Below are 23244 nucleotides of genomic sequence, written 5' to 3'. Positions count from 1 at the left end.
GTGAGACATTTCACTGTTATTCCATATATTGATTTATAACTTTAATAACCAAAGCCACAAAAAAGTCAACAAAATATTTTGTGTAAAGACATCACTAATGCAAACCATGAAGTTGTTTTTGATTCCAACATCAATGTATATAAATATAGATTACCCCACTTGTAAATATGCAAGGTCAATGTAATAAATCATACCTATTGAGGTTTTGTTTTCTTTGAAACTTAATGACAGGTGTTTCTGTATGTTTTCATTAGAGATTGCTTGGATGTTTGAGCGCTCTCATTGTTCAATAACAAACGGTAATGGGGTAACTCAAGAATAGATTTAATCTATATGTCCCAGCTACATTTTTGCTACTGCCTAAAAAGCAATGTTTTCAATATACATTTCAGAATTCACAATAGCAATAACTACTTTTTTATGTGTATTAAATAACTAGAGGCTCTAAAGAGCCTGTGTCGCTCACCTTGGTCTATGTGAATATTAAACAAAGGACGCAGATGGATTCATGACAAAATTGTGTTTTGGTGATGGTGATGTGTTTGTACATCTTAATTTACTGAACATTTTTCCTGCTTACAATTATCTCTATCTATAATTAACTTGGCCCAGTAGTTTCAGAGGAGAAGATTTTTGTAAAAGATTACTAAGATTTACGAAAAAATGGTTAAATGACTTTAAAGGGCAATAACTCCTAAAGGGGTCAACTGACAATTTCGGTCATGTTGACTTATTTGTAGATCTTACTTTGCCGACATTTATTGTTTTTTTACAGTTTATCTCTATCTATAATAATATTCAAGATAATAACCAATAAAATGCTTCGCTGGGGCGCAGCTTGATACGACCGCAGAGGTCGAACCCTGAACAGTTGGGGCAAGTATGGACACAAAATTCAAGCTTGATACAGCTATGACTTTGGATTGTCATTAAATATTTGACACAGCATAGGTTTCTGACACAGGATGAATGTGGTGTAAGAACTGGAAAAAAATTTAATTTACCTATTATGGTGGAATCTCCATAAACTAAATTGTTTGTTAATTTCAATATATCAAAGAATATGTAGAATTCAATGTTTGATGTAATGTAATAAAGTTGAAATTTGGACCGTTTTTGTTCAATGTGGACCAATTTGGTAACATGTATAAATAATCAAAAATCTAAATACATGGGAGCCCATTTAAATACATCATAAAGGTATTAAAATAGAAAGTGACATCATAGTCATGGCTAAAAATAAACAAAAATCCTTAATCAGCAACATTTAAAGTAATATCTAAAAATAAAATTCCTTTGTAACCATAAAAGCCCATTTAAATACATCATAAAGATATTAAAATAGAAAATGACATCATAGTCATGGCTAAACATAGCAAAAAACCCTTAATCAGCATCATTAAACAGTAATATCTAAAAATGGAAATTACATCATAAAGGTATTAAAATAGAAAATGACATCATAGTCATGGCTAAAAATAAACAAAATCCTTAATCAGCATCAGCAACATTTTATAGTAATATCTAAAAATAAAATTCCTTTGTAACCATAAAAGCCCATTTAAATACATCATAACAGATATTAAAATAGAAAATGACATCATAGTCATGGCTAAACATAGCAAAAACCTTAATCAGCATCATTTAACAGTAATATCTAAAAATAAAAATTTCTTTGCAACCATAAAGTAAAATAGAAAATGACATCATAATCATAGCTAAAAATAAACAAAAATTTTTTTTATTGGCAAATTTTAAATGGAGTTTATTATACTAAAACAATAAATTTGCAACCATAAACATGATAAAACCCCATTTAAACACATCATAAAAGTATTAAATAATTCAGCTACATCATAAGGCTATAAAAATAGAAAATGACTTCATAGTCAAGGCTAAAGGTAAACAAAAAACCTTCATCAGCAAAATTTTATATTGGCAAATTTCCAATGAAGTTTATTACACTAAAATTGTTGGCAAATTTCCAATGCATTTATTAACAATAAAGTTATTGGCAAATTTCCAATTTACATAATTTAAAAGCAGTGTAGATGAGATATTTAAATGAGTTTGAATTACCAACCTTACACTGCTTTTAAATAATGTTCTTTACTCAATTATTTGTCTATTAAAATGGAAACCCTTGTTTTTTAACCTTTTTTCCCCTTATTCCTTAAACATTAGAGCACACTAAAAAAATCCTTATTTTCGACCAATATTTGGCCCCTTATTCATAAATGTTTGAGCAATTAACCCCAAAACTCAATTCCTACTTTCTCTTCGTGATAAAAAATAACTAACTTAAAATGTAAATTTTAAACAAAAAAAAAAGGAAAAAAAAAAATTACCCCTTTTTTGACCCCCGCCCCCCTTATGATTCATCACCCCCACCCCCCTTTCCCCCCAAACCAAGCTCAATAACAGCCTTGCCTTTGTGGTATGGTACCTTGTAATACAATTTTAGAGAGATCCATACACTTGAACACAAGTTATTGTCTAGAAACTAAAAAATGCTTATTTTAAACCCCTTTTTAGGCCCCTTATTACTAAACGTTTTGGGCAATTACCACAACACTCAATTCCAGCTTTCCCTTTGTGAAATGGAACCTTGTAGTAAAATTTCAGAAAGATCCATACACTTACACACAAGTTATTGTCATGAAACTAGAAAAATGCTTGTTTTTTGCCCCCTTTTGGCCCCTTATTCCTAAAATTTTGAGGCAATTAACCCCAAAATCAATCCCAGCATTGACCCTTTGTGATATGGAATCTTGTGGTACAATGTCAAAGAGATCCATATGCTAACACACAAGTTATGTCTGGAAGTTACAAAAATGCTTATTTTCGGCCCCTTTTTGGCCCCTAATTCCTTTACTGTTGGTACCATAACCCCCAAAATCAATCCCCACCTTCCTATTGTGGTATTGAACCTTATGGTAAAATTTCATAGAGATCCATTCACTTAAACTAAAGTTAGAGTGCGAAAACCATTGTGTATTCGGACGACGACGACGACGACGACGACGACGACGACGACGCCAACGTCATACCAATATACGACCTCAAAATTTTTTTGCGGTCGTATAAAAACAGCAAAATTACCTTAAAATTACCAATTCAGGGGCAGCAACCCAACAACGGGTTGTCCGATTCATCTGAAAATTTCAGGGCAGATAGATCTTGACCTGATGAACAATTTTACTTCATGCCAGATTTGCTTTAAATGCTTTGGTTTTTGAGTTAAAAGCCAAAAACTGAATTTTACCCCTATGTTCTATTTTTAGCCGTGGCGGCCATCTTGGTTGGTTGACCAGCTCACGCCACACATTTTTAAAACTAGATAACCAAATGATGATTGTGGCCAAGTTTGGTTCAATTTGGCCACGTAGTTTCAGAGGAGAAGATTTTTGTAAAAGATTACTAAGATTTACGAAAAATTGATAAAAATTGACTATAAAGGGCAATAACTCCTAAAGGGGTCAACTGACCATTTCAGTCATGTTGACTTATTTGTTAATCTTACTTTGCTGAACATTATTGCTGTTTACAGTTTATCTCTATCTATAATAATATTCAAGATAATAACCAAAAACAGCAAAATTTCCTTAAAATTACCAATTCAGGGGCAGCAACCCAACAACAGGTTGTTCGATTCATCTGAAAATTTCAGGGCAGATAGATCTTGACCTGATGAACAATTTTACTTCATGTCAGATTTGCTCTAAATGCTTTGGTTTTTGAGTTATAAGCCAAAAACTGCATTTTACCCCTATGTTTTATTTTTAGCTGTGGTGGCCATCTTGGTTGGTTGGCCGGGTCACGCCACACATTTTTTAAACTAGATACCCCAATGATGATTGTGGCCAAGTTTGGTTTAATTTGGCCCAGTTGTTTCAGAGGAGAAGATTTTTGTAAAAGATTACTAAGATTTACGAAAAATGGTTAAAAATTGACTATAAAGGGCAATTACTCCTAAAGGGGTCAACTGACCATTTCGGTTATATTGACTTATTTGTAAATCTTACTTTGCTGAACATTATTGCTGTTTACAGTTTATCTCTATCTATAATAATATTCAAGATAATAACCAAAAACAGCAAAATTTCCTTAAAATTACCAATTCAGGGGCAGCAACCCAATAACGGGTTGTCCGATTCATCTGAAAATTTCAGGGCAGATAGATCTTGACCTGATGAACAATTTTACCGCATGTCAGATTTGCTCTTAATGCTTTGGTTTTTGAGTTATAAGCTAAAAACTGCATTTTACCCCTATGTTCTATTTTTAGCCATGGCGGCCATCTTGGTTGGTTGGCCGGGTCACGCCACACATTTTTTAAACTAGATACCCCAATGATGATTGTGGCCAAGTTTGGTTAAATTTGGCCCAGTAGTTTCAGAGGAGAAGATTTTTGTAAAAGTTTACGGACGACGGACGACGGACGACGGACGCAGGACGACGGACGCAAAGTGATGAGAAAAGCTCACTTGACCTTTCAGGTCAGGTGAGCTAAAAATGACAAGCAAATACTTGACTGTATATATACATAACAAACAAACAAATTAGTCCTGGTAAATATAATGTTCCATTTGTTCATCTTCATCTCTTTTTCCTGAAAACACATAAAAAAATGTATTATTATTTCATTTGGTCATGTGTAAATTACAATTAATCTCATTTTATCAATTAAAGTTTTCAATCAAATTCATTTAGTACTGTAAGTGATAATTTTAGCCAATACTTGTAAAAATAATAAGAATGTCTGTGTTCATTAGACTTGGTGCCCTACTAATAACATATACCTAGCTAGCATCAGAATAATGCAAAAATATATTTTGTTTTGAGTCGTTCAAACATTAATATGCATACAGAAAGTAAAAATGCCTATTAATTTTAATAAACTTCAAATCTGAAAGCAAATGAATGAAATACTGACCATACACGACCCTTTCTTGCACCTTTCTTGAATGGTTTTGACCTTTCTCTCATCCTTGGATCTCTAGTTAATAATCCAGCTAAAACGTAAAAAAAAAATAAGATTGTTTTGTTTACCTTTTCCTTTTCTTTAAAAATGCATGAAGCTAAATAACCTTAACTGAGAACACATTACCTGTACAGCTGCAAAATTAAGGTCATGATGTCTGATCATTTTATGTTAAACTAGGATTTCAAAATAGCCTGGCATACGTACATACATATATACAATGTAATATCTGGCCAATTTCCTTTTGAAATAATATGAGTTATACCTTCATATGACCAATCAACAAACATTGGTGACTTTGATCTCAATATTTCAATATTTGCTGCAAAAATATGAATATTCATGTCTAAAGCTATATTTTATCCTGGAATTATTTTATATAGATATAATATTGCCATGTTTTACTGATAAAAATGTTGATAAATTTTGATTGAAAGGGTAACCCTGTGTTTGACATTTATATAAATTAATTTTGGTAATGGCAGCAATCTTGGAGGTTGGTTAAGATCTTGGGACATATTTGAAAGGAAGCCATTGCTAAATCTAAGTTAAGATTTTATCAAATTGGTGAATTAATCTAGGGTTTAATACTTTCAACTTTATGTAATTGTTCTGATTGTTTTACCTAGTCTCATCTTTTGTACTGTCTCCTCATCAACAATAGATACTAAACATCTGGATATTCCTAGACGTATAGCACCTGACTGGCCACTTTGACCTCCACCTTCAACTTTAGCCTCTACATCAACTTGTCCTAATTTTCCTGCCAGTTCTAGTGGAAACATAATCTGCTCTCTGAAATAAAGTGATTTATCTGATGTTACATATGCAATGTTACTAAAACTAAGGTAAATCTTTAGGTATATTTGATTTCAGGTGGTTTTGGTTGATCTCCTTCAGCCATTTTTGACAAATACACTCCCTTTGTTTCAAGAATGAAAGCATGTTGACATGTTGAATATATCCTGCTTTGTACAACACTAACCTATCATTTACTTATATTTTTGACGTGCTACCTCACAAGGTAACAGTCCAATGGAAGACATTTCACCCTAATCAGGCACATTATTTTGACTCTGAACTGATCAATCTTCTGTTTTACAAATTATTACATAAGTGGAAATGAAATACCCTGATTTCCCTGTGTAAAAAAACCCCAAAATTTCACATGTGAAATAAATTCAACAATTTCATTCTTCTGACTCAATACAACATAAGGTGTTGTCAAGACATGGTTGACGAAGTTGCTTCAAAACAAATTTAAAATGTGAAAAAGATAGTTTCTTGCATTTTCAACTTTATTTCCATTAAAAAGTCAACTTAATAAACAGAATAACAAATACAAGAATTAAAATATCGAAAATATTCAACTGGTGACGGAACAACACGGATAATGAACTCATGCCCTATGTGCGTTTGAAAATTTATGTGTTGTTTGGTCAGTTGTTGGATATTTGAAATCTTAAATTAGTTATTCAATATAACTCTTTGTGAATGGTGTAAAAGCAGCTTGATCAATTTTATAGTCTTAGGTTGAGCCAGCTTGGGATTGAACAGAAGACCTTTCACAACTTTGTAGAGCACTAAGGTACTTCAAAATTGTCTGTCGCTATATAGAATAATCCATTTTTTGTTCCCCTGGCTAATGATATATCTTTATTTATAAAAATACAAAGATAAAAGAACAGACTTCCAATGTCCCCCGCATTGCACATATTTTATCTATCAAAGGTACAAGGGCAATAACTAAAAAAAGCATTTTTTTGGGGTTCTTTAAAACTTTTTAGGTGTAATACCACCATTGATTTTCCCCTAATAGTCTTTGTTAAATTTGCACTTTTAAAAAAATTGTGCAGAATTTATCTTTGTTTCAAATAAAGAAATACTTGGCATGAGTGAAGTTTTATCCTGTCCAGTACTATAGAAAAAATTTCACATAACATTTCAATTCATTGCATATAAGAAAATAACCATCACTGGAAGTTAACCAATCAAATTTTCCCCCTTTTTTAACCTGTGTACAAGCTTTAGTAACCATGTAACCTCAAGTTTCCAAAATATTCTATAGAAACCCCAATTAAAAAAATAATGGTGCTTTGAAATACCCAAGATATATGTTTATGACCCAGAAATGTTTTACTGCAATGAAATGTAGGATCAATTACCTACAACTGTCAAATTCAAGGGAATATTTTTTTTTCGACCTATTTTCGTATGCAACCGGATGTGACGTACTATGATTTGATGGTATTACACCTTTATTAATATCTAGAGAAATGAAGGCTTCAGAGCAAATGCAATGTGATTTCCATTATAATTGATATTTCCAAGGGTATAACTCGTTAAAAATATTTGATCAGCACTTATTTTCGAAAGTGTCAAAGTGCCAAAGTGTCAAAGACATTGCTGATATAAACCTATGATATAAGTTTCATAAAATTCTGGCAGTAATTGTACACATGAAAATGCTGACAATGCAATTTTCCATATAATCATTATATTTCCAAGGGGCCTAACTCTTTTAAAAATTTCATAAAAATCTGGCAAAAATTGTACACATTAGAGCGCTCATACAGTCTAGGGACACAGTTGTCGTCATTTGATTTTCGTTGTCTACAAATAGAGTCCCTAGTGCGGACAGTGTATAACTTGCAAATTTTTTTCATACACCTTCCAAATTTATTTCTTTATATTTTATGCATAAAATAGTAAGAAGAGGGATGAAATTATCTGTAAGAAAAATTTGGGGAATGAATTTTTAGGTAAAGTAGTGATTTGGTCCAGTTTGAAAAGGTCAAAAATTAGTATGTCTGAAGCTGTCAAACTGAATTACAGACCCCCTTAACATAAAATTGTCCATATTTTGAGTTAGAGCCGATAGACTTTTCTATAATTTTGATATAATTTGTCCCAAAAGTAGTTCACTACACTATAAAAATATTTTTGTGATAGAGCAGGTGGGATTTTTTTTTATTTGCTTTTTTTTTCTATATGAAATGCACTACGAAATAACTGTGTTCTCGTGCTATAAGGCAATTTTCCATATAATCAATATTTCCAAGGGGTATAACTCTTTTAAAAATAACTGATCGGCACTGATTTTCGATCTCGTCAAAGACATTGCTGATATAAACCTATGATATAAGTTACATAAAAATCTGGCAAAAAATTGAACACATGAGAGTGCTAACGATGCAATTTTCCATATATTTAATGTTTCCAAGGGGCATAACTCTTTTAAAAATAATTGATCTGCACTGATTTTCGAACTCATCCAAGACATTGCTAATATAAACCTATGATATAAGTTTCATAAAAATCTGGCAAGAATTGTACAAATGAGAGCGCTAACGATGTAATTTTCCATATAATTAATGTTTCCAAGGGGCATACCTCTTTTAAAAATAAATGATCTGCACTGATTTTCGAACTTGTCCAAGACATTGCTGATATAAACCTATGATATAAGTACTATAAAAATCTGGCAAGAATTGTACACGTGAGAGAGCTAACAAGACCAGACGGACACCCGGTAATTCTATGTCCCCTGCAACGCATCAAAAAGGGGATAAATATTTTTGCCATGCTAAAAGATTTGATATACATTTTTGTTTAAAGTAGAGTGATTCTTTTTTACTCCAATATGGGTACAATTTGATCTTTTAAATTTTGAAAGCTGATTTCAACCTTAAATTGGTATAAAGGTTTTATTTAAATATTTCCTGTTATTTTCAGAAATATTGCAATTTGATTTCAGGATTTTGTGTGTATTCAATGATATCTTAAAGGTAGTGTCATGTCATTTGATAGACATTTAAAATATTTATTGCTTATCTCCAGCAAAGACATCAATTCAATCCCGAAAACTAGAAGTATTCCAACTTAAGTAATTTACCTGCTTATAACAGATGGAAAATAATTGATTGGTTGTCCATTACAAGTAAATTTCCCAGTGCCTGGAGATATCAACTTGACCTCAGCTTTGGCTGTTTTTCTACCTCCTGAAATATTTACACATGGTCATGTTAGCATTTTAAACTGACCTGAAACTAGAAAAAAACTGCAAGCCGGTTACAAATTTAACCACAAGTGAGGCCCAAATGTTATGCCACGAGAAAGATCTTTTCTGGATTCCATAACCCTTTATTCTTCCCTAAATACCACATTTGGTTAAAACAACTTGACTTGCAAAAATTATATACTGTAAATTCAGAATTTGATGCGTTCATTTATTATTGTGAATCACTGAATACTGGAAAAGTTGTGAGATCTAATTAAAACTATTACAAAAAACTTGTGAAGGAAAATCACTACTTAGATTATGAATGTGAGTTTTTATTACAGTATTGCAAAAGAGGGACGAACGATACCAGAAACTCATAGATCGAAAAAACAAACTGACAACGCCATGGCCAAAAATAAAAAGACAAACAGACAAATAATAGTACAGATGACACAACATAGAAAACTAAAGACTAAGCAACACGAACCCCACCAAAAACTGGGGGTGATCTCAGGTGCTCCGGAAGGGTAACCTGATACCTTCCCATTTTCCACATTAATAAAAACATCTCAATAATTTCTGAATTTACAGTACATGTACATATGTATCTCCTTTGCTTCTATAAGTCATTCTTAAAATGAAACTTAACATACCTAGTTTTACAGCATACTTTGGATTATTTATTTCTCTTGGGGACTAATATTCAAGGCTTTCATTGATAAAGGTTAATCATAAATTCAAGTTTTCAAAAATATACAAATTTCATATGAGTTTATATGCAAAATTTGTCATTAATTATGAAATAAAGTAATGACAAAATCAAATATTTCATCAATCCACTAAAATTGGTAGTGGTGAAAATAAAACATATCCAGAGGACTTCACAGATGTTGATAAATATCTAATTTCTGGATTACAATCCTTACCTTCTGCCCGAATCACCTTACTTCCATCTTCAGATTCTTCAAGCTGGAAAAGAAGTAGGTATTCTTAATTTATCTACAGCATGTAAGTAAAACTAGAATTATGGACAAAAAAATAAGGTGAGAATGAGTTACATGATTTCAATGAGTTTTAAGACATGCTATTGCATATCCAGGTTGCAAATGAAACAATAGCTCAAGTTTTCTAACAGTATACATGGTATATGTTGTTTTCAGCCATAAAAGTCTTTCTCTAACATGTCTAAAGATCATGTTGGTTCAATCTATTCATTATTCTATTGATGTTCAAGTAAACTATGCAAACATCACTAATTTAAATCTGATGAAAATATGAGAATTGTTAACCATCCGGGGATATCCACTAAGTGATGTTTAGAAAGAACTTACAGCAGATATATTAAATCCTGGAGCTGCAAACCACTTAGCCAATCATATTGATGTACTTACTATCTTATATTTAGGATTTGTTTGAGTTCCTTGGAATTTTTCTCTGTACCGCATGATAAAATCTTCTACCTTGTGGTTCAGTGGGTGGTCCACAAGGCGCTGAACATTTTTTAAGAAAAGTTTGTACTAAAAAAATAAAAAACATTAACAGGTAATTTTAAACTGTAAATGTAAAAAGTTCAATTATTAAAAAAAAAGAGAATTAATTTGACTAAAGTTGCTTTATATTGTAATTCTGGGAAAAATTGATTTCTGCATTTCTTTGTTACTCTGAATAATGATGTGGTATCTAATTGTCAGCTGATATAAATGTTTTATTCTGTATAACGAGACCAAATAGAAGCAATACAAATGTATGAAAGGTGATTTGTGGTATACTTCAATGAGAGAACAACCTAATGACCTAAAAAAAAACCAGACAAAATGAGGTCATCATTTGTTTTTAACAACAGTAGGTGTCTATACAAAATATTATACTCTTATATCACACAAGGTCTAAAAATACTGTAAATAAATTAATCAGATTTACATAGATATGCTATCAACGCCAAATTTCCCAAATGAGATTACTTTAAAAACAGTCATGACTTTTATGCAAAGATCCAAGCAAGCCTGGATACTAGTAAATGTACCAAGTCTTAGTCACTTGCATCTTCTTAGTCAGTATTATGGCAGTTGTTTTCCATTCGTTCCATTGGTTGATAAAATCTAATGCTTGATTCTGTCAGTTTTTATGGGCTTCCCCCTTTTTGAATTTACTTTGGAGTTCAGTATTTTTGTTTTAATTTTAAGAACAGCATATTTATTTCTTTATCAGGTCCCTGATGAATATAATACATATTACCCTGTCTTCTAAGGGCAGGGTCATTTAACAGTGTATTTTCAGTTCCAAAGTACAAAATGTACCATCCATCAAGTAAAGCAACCCTTTGGTACTAGCATGATTTTAATAATAATTCATGAATTTTTAATTGTACAAAAACTATTGAACGACAGCAACTCTCTAGACAAAATTGAATGACAAATTTGTTGTTCTGTATAGTCTCATTTGGTTTGATATTTTTGATTTTTGGCTTTCTGGTCTAAAGCTTACTTGATGGTTATTGCAGAAACAAAGGTCGTGTTCACGGTACCATATTTTTTACTTTATACATGAGATTGCAGTTTACATTCTTTCGTAATGTTTTTCGGTTACACTTCATTTATTAACTTACATCATTTCATTTATTAACTTACATCATCTTGAGAAATCCTTTCTTCTTTGAAAAGGAGTGTAAATCTGTCATAAGAAATCCAGTCACTATCTACAAACTTTCTGAAATATCATACAAAAATAAGTACTGTGATAAAAATATTAATATGAATAAAGGCAGTGTTCTCCCCAGGATATTTGGACAAAAATTATACCACAGCGCTAAGACCGATAGAACCACACTCAAAAATTATACCACCGCGCTAAGACCGATAGAACCACACTCAAAAATTATACCACCGCAGGTCCGTGGTCCTTTAAGGGCCTGGGGAGAACACTGAAAGGCAAGATCTGAAAATCTGAAAAGTGATCATATTTTACAGCTTATCACTGTCCAGCTTCTGACTAAATATGAAGTAAAGTGTGACAGAACAATTAATATAACCAATGGATGGACAGATGGCCAAGGTAAATGTTAGAGTGGGTATATAATAAAACAATTAGCATCCAAGTCTCTTCAAAGAAATTTATAAATTCTATTTCAACTTTTTGTAAAAATAGGATAATATTCTAATCAAATTGTGATGCAAATTGTTGGGGCAGGTATGGACACTACATTCAAGCTTGATGCAGCTCTGAATTTAGATTGTGATTAAATATTTGACATAGAATGAATGTGGTCCAAGAACTTAGAAATTTAAAATTGCACATTTACTTATTGCGGCCCAATATCCAAAATCTAAATACATGGTTAGATACAGCATATCAAAGAACCTGAAGAATTCAATTTTTGATGAAAGTTTAATTTTGGACCCCATTTGGACCAACTTGAAAACTGAGCCCAAAATCAAAAATCTAAAATACATGGTTAGATTCAGCATTTCAAAGAACCCCAAGAATTCAATTTTTGTTGAAATCAAATAAAGTTTAATTTTGGATGCTTTGGACCTAAATGTGGACAAATTTGAAATGGGGCCCAAAATTAAAAATCTAAATACACAGTTAGATTCTGCATATCAAAGAAACCTATTAATTCAATTTTTGATGAAATAAAACAAAGTTTAATATGGATCCTTATAGTCTTAGATGCATGATTTTTTTATTAGTTGTTATTGGCTTTGAACTAGCTGTCAGTAACTGCGAGTACTCTCAGATCTGCACGTGTCTTTTTGTTGTGGGGATGTATAAGTACCCTGCCACGTCCACTCTTTGTTTTTGTTATATGTATTTCTGTTTGTATCTATCTGATGAGTTAAGACTTTTTCCACTGATTTTTATTGTTTGTTCTTATGTTGTACTGTTACACCACTGTCCCAGATTAGGGGGAGGGTTGGGTGCCCACTAACATGTTTAACCCTGCCACATTCTGTATGTGCCTGTTCCAAGTTGGGAGCCTGTAATTCAGTGGTTGTCGTTTGTTTCTGTGTATCATATTTGTGTTTTTCGTTCATTATTTTGTACATAAATTAGGCCGTTAGTTTTCTTGTTTGAATTGTTTTACATTTGTCATTTCGGGGCCTTTAATAGCTGACTATGTGGTATGGGTTTTTCTCATTGTTGAAGGCCGTACGGTGACCTATAGTTGTTAATTTCTATGTCATTTGGTCTCTTGTGGAGAGTTGTCTCGTTGGCAAATATACCACATCTTCTTATTTTTACCTTTACACTTCAATGTCGACCAATTTAAGAACAGGACCCAGAATCCAAAATCTAGGTTAGATTCAGCATATTAAAGAACCCCAAGAATTCAAGACCTGAAATAAACTCCATTGAAATCAGTCAAGAAATAAGCAATTTATGCAAAGTATTAGAAAAGAATTGTTTTTTTGGCTCCTAATTCCTAAATGGTTTTGGTCATAACCCCCCCCCCCCCCCCCCCCCCCCCCCCCCAATCAATCCCAACCATCCTTTTGAAGTATGGAATCTTGTGGTACAATTTCATAGAGATCATACACTTATACACAAGTAATTGTCCTGTTACAAGAAAAATGCTTGTTTTTGACCCCTAATTCTAACACAGTTAGGGTCAATACCCCCAAATTCATTCCCAACCTTTCTTTTGTGGTATGGAACCAAATGTCTTCGGACGATGATGACAACAACACCGCCATACCATTATATGGTCGCAAATTTTTGGGGTCGTATAAAAACATTAAATGAATTATCATGAAACGCCTCTGATCAAATTTATATTGAAAACTCACATATTTATTCTGATCCAAGTATTTTTCAGTAAAACATATTATTAAGTACGATAGCATTAATGAATTAAACATTTCACTCAACTTTTGACAATCACTATTAATAACTGCAAGCATTATTTTTCATAATTAGCAATAAACAAAAGATTGTCCTCTTTCACTTGTTTGAAATTATCCACGTCAATCAAAATGCACAATCTAATTTTCATATATAAAACAATGAAATTTTGGTTGAATTCAACAATGTTAACCTTATTATATAAATAAATCCTCTCAGATGCAAATTTGAAAAATGTTGGGAGACAAGTAACAGCAGTACTACATGCATAATGTATAACTAAAAAGTTACTAGATTTTAAATATTTATAGTACTTACAATGTGTTTTCATATATTTGATCAAACTTGTCAGCTCTATAAAATTCATCTTCTTTAGCTTTTAAAGTTCGTAAATGCCTTGTCACATCCTGTAAAGTAAACATTACAATCTTTTACAAACTTCTGAACACATTTATTATTGCTATTGTTGAACAATAAATCAAAATGCCAGATTAATCATTACAATTCCAGGAAATGATGCATAAAAGTAATGATATCAAAATTAACAAAAAAAATGGGGAATGTGTCCATGGGACACAGATGATGCCCCCGCTTGCATATAACGTTATATAGGGACATAACTCAAGAACAGTAAAAGTGACGCTACCAAAATTTAAACTTGATCTGTGTTTTGTAGTAATAAGCATTGTGTTTAAGTTTCATAACATTTGGCTGAGGCAAACTAAAGTTAGAAAAACGGAAACCAATTTCAAGACGACAGACGTCTTTTCCTGCCTCATCTGGAAATATTTATTTAGGGTCTAGATACAGACTTAATACTGTATTAAAATCTAAATCTTTTTTATTTGTTATGATCCAGATAAAAAGAATTCCTAAATCTAGGTATATAGATCTACAAGTGTCGACAAGCAAATCTCCCTATTTTCCTGCCTAAATGACAAGAAGTAGATATAAATAGATTTTTAACTTGTGTTTATGGATAATGTTTGCACGATTACTTATTTTATTTATTAACTATGGATATAGATATCCAGTTTGAAGGTACAGTCATGCATTTTTATTTATAAAATAGATTGCAATTAATTATAAATAAACCTAAATTTTCTACTTGAATTAAACAGGTCATGTGATATGTACAGGTATCGGTCCCCTTAAAATTACCTGGCTGACAGGTAATAAAGTTTGACATCCGACTATTATGCAAAAAATATGTCAGAAGTAAAGATAATTTTAGCCATGGTTTAATGTAGAACATGTTTATTTCGTTGAATATTGGAATCATGTACATTCGGATCAAGAATTTTCAAAAATCAAGAGATGACATTGGGGAATTTTACTGAAAATCGAGGGCGACAGTAGAGCGAAGTCAGGAATCCTAGAGCGTTATTGTCGTTCATACTGTCTGGTGTGGTGACCCCTGTATTCATATACATGATTTTCATCTTAAGAATAGGAAAACAAAAGGTACTGAATATTAATTTTTCTGTACCTTTCTATAAGTAGTAAATGCTCAAGCCAAAAATCTTTTGCTGAGAAATTTTCATGTATCTTGATCAAGTATAAATCTTGATTGATTGGTGTTTAACGTCACTTTCAGCACTATTGTGGTATTTCTTAGTGGTCAGTTTTTATTGGTGGAGGAAACCAGAGTGCCCACAGAGAACCACGACCTTCGGTAGGAAAACTGACAATCCTAGTCAATTAAGATTGGAGTCGAGCACACCTGCCTGTGGGATTCGAACTCACAATCTCAGTGTTGACAGGCTAGTGATACAGTAGTTCGACTACTTAGACCACTTGGCCACCGAGGCCTCTATAAGTTTTCAACATACTTACATGTAATAATTCAGAAAATACTGGTTTAGTGGTGTAAAACATGAAATGGAAAGGTCGTCCATCTGTTCCAAACTGTACAACTGAAATGTAAATCAATGTGGTTGCAGTATTGTCTTAAAATCATATTAAAGATGTAGCCAATACAAGTTATCCCCCTCTTTCTCCCCAAAAAACAACAAAAGCACCAACAAAACGATTAAATTTCTTGCTTTTCTGAGGTGATACATAAAACAAGAGCACTTTTTTCTTTTCACTTTTGCATTATATTCAAATTTTCATATAAGTCTTGTGTATAAAAAAAATATGTTTATTTAAAAACTGCCAACTAATAGTTTCTTTACAAAAGCTCTGATAAGTTTTTTGTGCAATTATAACCACTATGAAAAGTTGACTAAGGTTATATGCATGATTACCAGGGGGAAGGGGAAAGGGGGCACACTGTTTATGTCTTTATTCTATATTATAGATCTCTACAGCAACAGTCCATTGCAGATTTATTTGTTTCTTCTTTTTTTTATAATTGTGAATGTATTATATTTCACATATTAATGGGTTATAAAATATATTTATGCTGATGGTGTTAACAATTATTTTTACCTGCCTTATCTAAAAAAACAAAAGGGGGTCAAACCCATCACTGCTTTACATTCTTAAAAGAAAGGTTACATTATTCTTGGTTTTACACTACCTTTTTGTACTGGAAGTATGTCTACAGGTAACTGTAAATAAATAAAAGTAGAGTATAAATATCATATACTGGAAAAATCTAATAATAGTCCATTTTATTTAAATCAAATACTAGTATTGTCCTCTGATACAGAATTACACTCAGAGGCATATTCATTGTTTTCATAAAATATACATAACTTCTACATCATTTGGTCTCTGGTGGAGAGTTGTCTCTTTGGCAATCATACCACATCTTCTTATTTTTATATGTATTGTCAAACTATATAAATATTTATTTGTAGAGCTGAGGAACAGAGAGAAAAGCAAGGCTTTTACTAGCTTTTTAACTGCTTTGTAAGTTAGTACAAAGTGAATTGATAAATTTGAGAAGGTACCTGTATTAAATTTTTTTATCCTGCAATTTAATACTTATAAAGGTATTTCTTTCACTTTCCATTCAAAATTGCTACACATGTTCATAACATTTTTTATCTGTACTCTTTCATTTTTTATTGTAAAACTGTTCAACATTTCCTTGTTCAAAATTTTGTACTAAATTCAAGCCTATGGTCATAAAACTTTACTCAGTACTGGGTGTACAAAATTTCTGCTGGAAACACCAAATTCAGTATTTTGGTTGTTTGAATTCGGAGTCTGAGTATGGAAATCATACTCCAATTTTTTTATGACCACAAGGCTGGAAATATGACAGCCATATGGTAGACTGGTTGGTAAAAAATGACATCCTTACCGGCATTACAGGTCTGGCTTTCTTTTCATGAAGTCCTGAAGGTAATAGGTATGCAACAGCTCTCTGTAATATAATGAATTGAGATCTTATTGAGATAATACTTTTTCCCTCCATACAGTTAATTAAAACTGGTGTAACATTATATTAAAAGATTGAAAGGGTTTTCTTTTAAAGGGATAGCTTGATCATGGTGGTACTAGTTATCAGATTTTCAGCATATTGATATTGTAAAATATCAGCTTTTTGACAAAATATGAAGTTTATGAACTGGTTTGCTGCACTCACACAATACAAAAGTTTATATTGTGGCTCTCTGCTGAATATGCATATCAATATGCAGAAAAACTGATAACTGGTACCTACATGTAAACGTAAAAAGCACCAAATAAGGTTTATTAAAATATTAAACACAAAAATGCTCTGATGATGAAAATATGAAAATGGACAATACTAAATTATGGGAATATGGATCTGAAGGGAAAAAAAGAGTATGAGTTCTAACTATGGAAAGATATCTTGATGTGAAGAGATTGTGTTTGTGATTGTTGTCTGTTTGCTGTTCAGTTACAAAGTTTGGATGCATTTTCAAGACAAGAACAAATTAATATTAAATCAAATAGATAGATTCTGCAAAGTCTATCTAAATACAGGACCAGAAATTTGGACAGCCACACGAAAAAAAGTGTTTTGATAGAGGCAGAAATTTTTTCTTGTAGCAAGCCACCTTTCAACAATTTTGAGCAATTTCTTTCGAGTATAAGATCCACTGAGATTCATAAAAATTCAATAATGGTACATAGTATTTCAGCATTCGAACAAACATATTGTATAATGTGTAACAATAATCCATTACAATACTGCTTTCTAAAATCTTACTTTAACATCTTTGTGAGTAAAGCTTTCTGGATCTTCTCCCATCATATTTGCTAAATGTCGCTTGCCAACTTCATACAGTGTATTCTGCTCATCCATAGCATCCTCTGTAAAACAAACATTATTTGATGTGAGAGTGGAATAAAAAACTGTCCCATATGTGTAAAATACACTTATCCTTATCTGGAAAATTACAATGTTTTACAGGGAACTTATGTTTGTCAGTTTTTATCATTATGAATAATTATGAATAGGTGAAATCAAAATTTATTTCTTTAAAAGTATTTTGAAGAAAAAAAATTCAATAGATAAAATTGAAAGAGTGTTTACAAACAAACATTTGCATTTAATCTTGTGAGATTTGGTAAAAACTAATAGTTTGTGTTTGTGAAGTCAGGCTTTTTACTGTTTTGTTTGTCTTTGAGTGCATGTCTATCTTTTTAAGTAGTCAAGTGTTGGTGAATGGGCGCTGTGTGGGATTTTTTGGCAATTCCTGTTATTACTTATTACATATTCTTAAATTAGGCAAAAAAAAAAATATATGCCTGTCTAAGGTTACATCATTAAAAAAATAGGGTAGGTAGGTTGGTATTTCCATTTTATTTTTTGAGACATGATCCAATCATTAAATATACGGGTAATTTCGGCCCATGGACAAATCAGAGCACTGCACCATAGGAGTTGTCCATGGGCCAAGTTTACCTGTATTTTGTAAAATGCCCATTTTTTATTAAAAATCCTCTGAAACTCTAAAATATCAAGCAGGGGGAATAATCAAAAGCAACAAGGAGTTTTACTTTCATCAATCCTACAACTGTTATAATTAATGAGATTTTATCACATCATTACTATTGAATGAAATTATAATTAATAAAATTGAGAATGGAAACGGGTAATGTGTCAAATATATTAATGGTAAAAGATACCATTTTACAGAGACAAATTCCAAGACTGCCAATTAATTCAATCTATTTGTTTAAAAATAAGTATGTACAAATTCACTATATTCTTCTCCTTCATTTCATTACACATTTTACATTTCAACTACAATGTAATTACTTTTCTTTGGACTTATTACCTCTGTTTACTCTGATATATTCCAAGTAAGCTGCTTGGCCATGTTGGCCAATGGAATGTTATACTTAAATGTTTTTATATTCCAAACAGATCACTGACTCACGCAAAAAACTGTGATTTTAACAGCAAAAATACAGAATTTTTTTTGCATTTACAAACTTTTAACTAAACATGCTAAAGAAGCAAGTTTCAGGGCTCTTGGCTAATTCAAATTTAAATTATACTTACGATATCGTTTTGCCTTTTCTAAGTATGCCCTCATTGCTCTGCTAATCTTTTGAGCTTTACCGTCTGTTTTGGTTGGAGTTTTCAGTATCTTGGAATCTATTCGTACTGAAGTTACAGACTCTGAGTTTTTTTCTCTTGCGCATATCAGCTGACTTTGCTGAAAGATTTTAACATAGAGATTAGCAAGTTTCTTCAAAACTTAATCCTAGTACCCAATTGGGAGTGCAAAATCAAAGAACAGTACAATTAAAAAGAAGAGATTGCATATAATGACATTTTTCAAAAAATTTTAAACACTTAACTTAATTCAGAAATTCAGTGTCTTAACCATGGACTGGATTGTTATAAATTATAACTGCAAATGCTATTTCTAATGAATCATCATTGATGATCTGAGCTTGCTGATTACCAGCAGGGTATCCATATGTGTAAATCATTACATTAAATCATTTTTTTTAACCAATATTTTATTCTGACAAAGCAGAACTTTGTCTTTTTCAAAGTAAATGTATTGAAAAGGTTACACATTTACTGTTTTTAAAAAGTCTCTTGTGTACCAGTAGATGAATGGTTATCTGGCATACTAAAATTATAAGCCTGACAACTTTTAATAACTTTTTCTTTTGTACAGTCTGATTAATGTTTTAATCATCTCATGATCTGCTCTAGGTATTTTCGTCCCATGTCATGTATGTGGTTTTTTAATAATACACATCTACAGAAATTGCATTGATTAAATTAAAAATTATCAAGAAACAAAGAAGAAGACAGCCTTATCAGACCTTGTAGCAAATTGTAGGTAAAGTGTGGACAGATGGTTGATATATTAAAATCATACCTATGTGCAAGATGGCTCTCATACGACTCATAGTGCTACAAAACCTTTAAAAGGGCCTTCAAATTTATTTAAATGTTGGTTTTTTGCTTCTTCATACTTTTACAATCCTATACCATGATAAAATAGATTATTTTGTTTTAAATTGTGGACAAAATTGCTCTTTCAAAATTTCCATTTGGGAGCCTCCATGGGGGAAATCACCCACAAATAGTGACAGTTGCCAGGTATGTAAAATCCAAATATTAAAAAGTCATTAGGAAAACCAAGTAAAACTGATGTCACTCAGGTCAGTTCTAAAAATGTTCCAGAATGAGAATTATGTATATAATGTAACCATGCTGCATTGTTGCAGAGGATCTGAATATTTAAAGATAACACAAAATTTTGAGTTTTCTTTATCAACACTTTTCCATCAAAAGTAAACTTGCAATTCTGCCATTTTTTAAGATTGTTCTTTATGTTGTTTGCATTCTAGGCCTTCTAACAAATGTCTAATGTATTAAACAATGCAAAAGACTTGCCCAATACAATTTTCAACTTATGCAGGGACGATTGACGTACATAGCAAAATTAAGTTTAATCTTTGATTTCATTAAACATAAATAAATGGGGAATGTGTCCATAGGACACAGATGATGCCCCCGCTTGCATATAACGTTATAATAGGACAAAACTCAAGAACTGTAAAAGTGACGCTACCCAAAGTTGTACTTGATCTGAGTTTTGTGGTAATAAGCATTGTGTATACATTTCATAACATTAAATTGAGGCAAACTTAAGTTAGAGAACGGAAACAAAAAATTCAGCAATTTTTCCATTTGTAAAGGGGCATAACTCTAAAACGGTACAAGTGACACCACCAAAATTCAAACTTGATCTGTGTTTTGTGGTAATTAGCATTGTGCATAAGTTTCATAACATACTGAAGGAAGGACGGACGTACAGACGGACAAGAGTAAAACTTAATGCCCCCTCCGCTACAGCGGGGGCATAAAAAGTATTTGAATTTTATATAACTAGGTCATGCCATGCCTTAAAACTTTTCCAGATGCATACGCTTGTCTGTACTCAGAGTTAATTGTGAGGTGTAAACAAGCCTATACTCAGAGTTAATTGTGAAGTGTAAACAAGCCTATACTCAGAGTTAATTGTGAGGTGTAAACAAGCCTTTACTCAAAGTTAATTGTGAGGTGTAAACAAGCCTATACTCAGAGTTAATACGCCAGGTCCGGGATACGGTAGTTAGTTGAATCTGTCATGTGACTTCCATCACCATGTGACCAAAATGTAGGCATCGTCACTTCCAACACATGTTGAGCGAATGGGTGAAAAAGTTTGATCTTATACTGCACAAATTATTTGGGAAATTAAAATCTAATAAGTTGGTCACCCTGCCTTCAGTCGTATGGGAATTAAGATTACGTACTTACGGAACATAAATTATTTCTAGACTACCCTGCAGAATGACGATTCTGAAAGTGCTAAAAAACTTTAATAGAGCAGGGATACAGGCGCGCCTTCTATCTGGTAAATGACGTCATAAAGGCGTGCGAAATTGACGATCTTTTCCGGATAATTCCAGAAATAGCCTATTGTGAGGTGTAAACACAGTCATTTTAAGTTAATGGTAAAGATAAACTTGGAAAAAAAAGGATTGATTGGTGCTTAAACGCCACTTTCAACACCAGTGTTCCCGCCTGCCCTAAATAGAAGGGCGGCCCGCCCTTGTTGCCCTTACCCCCGCCCTTCTGCCCTCCAAAGCAATAGAATGCACCCCTCTGCCTTTTCAAAAAATAAAATTTCCAAATTTCATGCCTGTCGGCGTTTCCGGTAAAATTGTTACCTGATCGTGTAACACTAATTAACTGACAATGAGATTAAGTTAAATACCTAACCATGAGTATGAAATTTAAAGAAGAATCAAAGAAATTTGTACTTTGAACATAACAAGATTGCACCACTTCCTGTTTTACTTCTTGTATTAATAATCCTCCTTACAATTTTGGCGGGAAATGTTCTAAATTCAGTACTGTCAAATCTTATGATATTATGATGGCAATAATTCAAATATTATAAAGTTACCACACATAACCTTTACCAGACTCAAACATTACATATAGGATTACATAAAAAGGCTTTATTAGTATATGAAATGTACATGTAAGTTTTATTTCATTAGTATAAAAATTGGTTGTTCCCCTGAACAAAATATTTTGGGGGCCCAGCTGGCCCCTGGAGAAAAAGAGTTATGTTTAGTCCCTGTTTAATAGTCGTGTGCACCTGCCCTGTTCCAAATTCGAACTCACAACCTCAGTGTTGACTGGCTAGTGATACAGTAGTTCAACTACTTAGACCACTCAGCCACCGAGGCCCCGTGAAAAAAAAAAGGAACAGGACAGTTGACAATATTTTGGTAACACTGGTTTTCACTCTCCAATTTTACAATTTGACACAACAGTGGTTCCCAAAATGAGTAACTTATATAATGGGTACAACCACTACACATGTATGTTTGTCCAAATAATAATTACGTTTTGATGGGTTTTTTTGTTTTTAGTTTTGGCATTAATTTTTTTTGAGTTTTTTGGTTCGTATTTTTTCATTTTGCTGAAAAACTGTCGTCAAATTTGTTGCAATAAAAGGGGAAGACTTAAACTTTTATGTACCATGAAAGATCTACGTAATAAAATATATTCTTTGGAACAAATGTGCGACAAGAAGGTCGCACTGTGCTTCATGGGCGCAGCCATCTTGTCTGAATGAATTCTGGCCAACTCGGCCCGGAGACAAGTCGGACCGTGTCAACTCGGACCGCCTATAATGTCAACTATGACAAAGTATTATAAGACATTTTGGACTATTTCAATGATTATAAATGATAAAATGTTATATTTCAATTAAAAGTGTCTCTTAAATGTTGCTGATTTTGTAAACAATTATCAAAAAATAATGTGTATTCAAATTTCTACTTATCTTAGTGTCTTAGTTAGAGACAACAATTAAATTAAAAAAAATCCAGATGGAAATGAATGAATAGTCTCTATAGTGATCGCCTCAAACTGGAATATATGTTTAATAAACGCTGTTATGCTAACTATGGAAATTGACTCACAGTATGAATATCATAGGAGACTGTCTAGAAG

At 32.3% G+C, this 23244-nt stretch overlaps 1 protein-coding gene across 1 annotated transcript; it reads right to left on the bottom strand.

The window, feature by feature from the left end:
* Nucleotides 1–1696: 1696 nt before the first annotated feature.
* On the bottom strand, nt 1697–22865 carry LOC127725636 (28S ribosomal protein S9, mitochondrial-like). The gene is made up of 14 exons (XM_052232720.1): nt 22768–22865; nt 19264–19420; nt 17962–18065; nt 17086–17148; nt 16354–16384; nt 15666–15745; nt 14148–14236; nt 11615–11693; nt 10379–10504; nt 9914–9956; nt 8880–8985; nt 5610–5779; nt 4937–5015; nt 1697–4612 (listed from the first exon to the last, which is right to left on the bottom strand). The coding sequence occupies exons 1-14, from the start codon at nt 22849–22851 to the stop codon at nt 4600–4602; spliced, it is 1224 nt and encodes a 407-aa protein (XP_052088680.1). The 5' UTR covers nt 22852–22865; the 3' UTR covers nt 1697–4599.
* Nucleotides 22866–23244: the final 379 nt, after the last annotated feature.

Source organism: Mytilus californianus, unplaced genomic scaffold, assembly GCF_021869535.1.
Source record: "Mytilus californianus isolate M0D057914Y unplaced genomic scaffold, xbMytCali1.0.p SCAF_15, whole genome shotgun sequence".
Lineage (NCBI taxonomy): Eukaryota > Metazoa > Mollusca > Bivalvia > Mytilida > Mytilidae > Mytilus > Mytilus californianus.
Note: the sequence above shows the minus strand (reverse complement) of the source record. Positions and strands in the feature narration are given on the sequence as shown.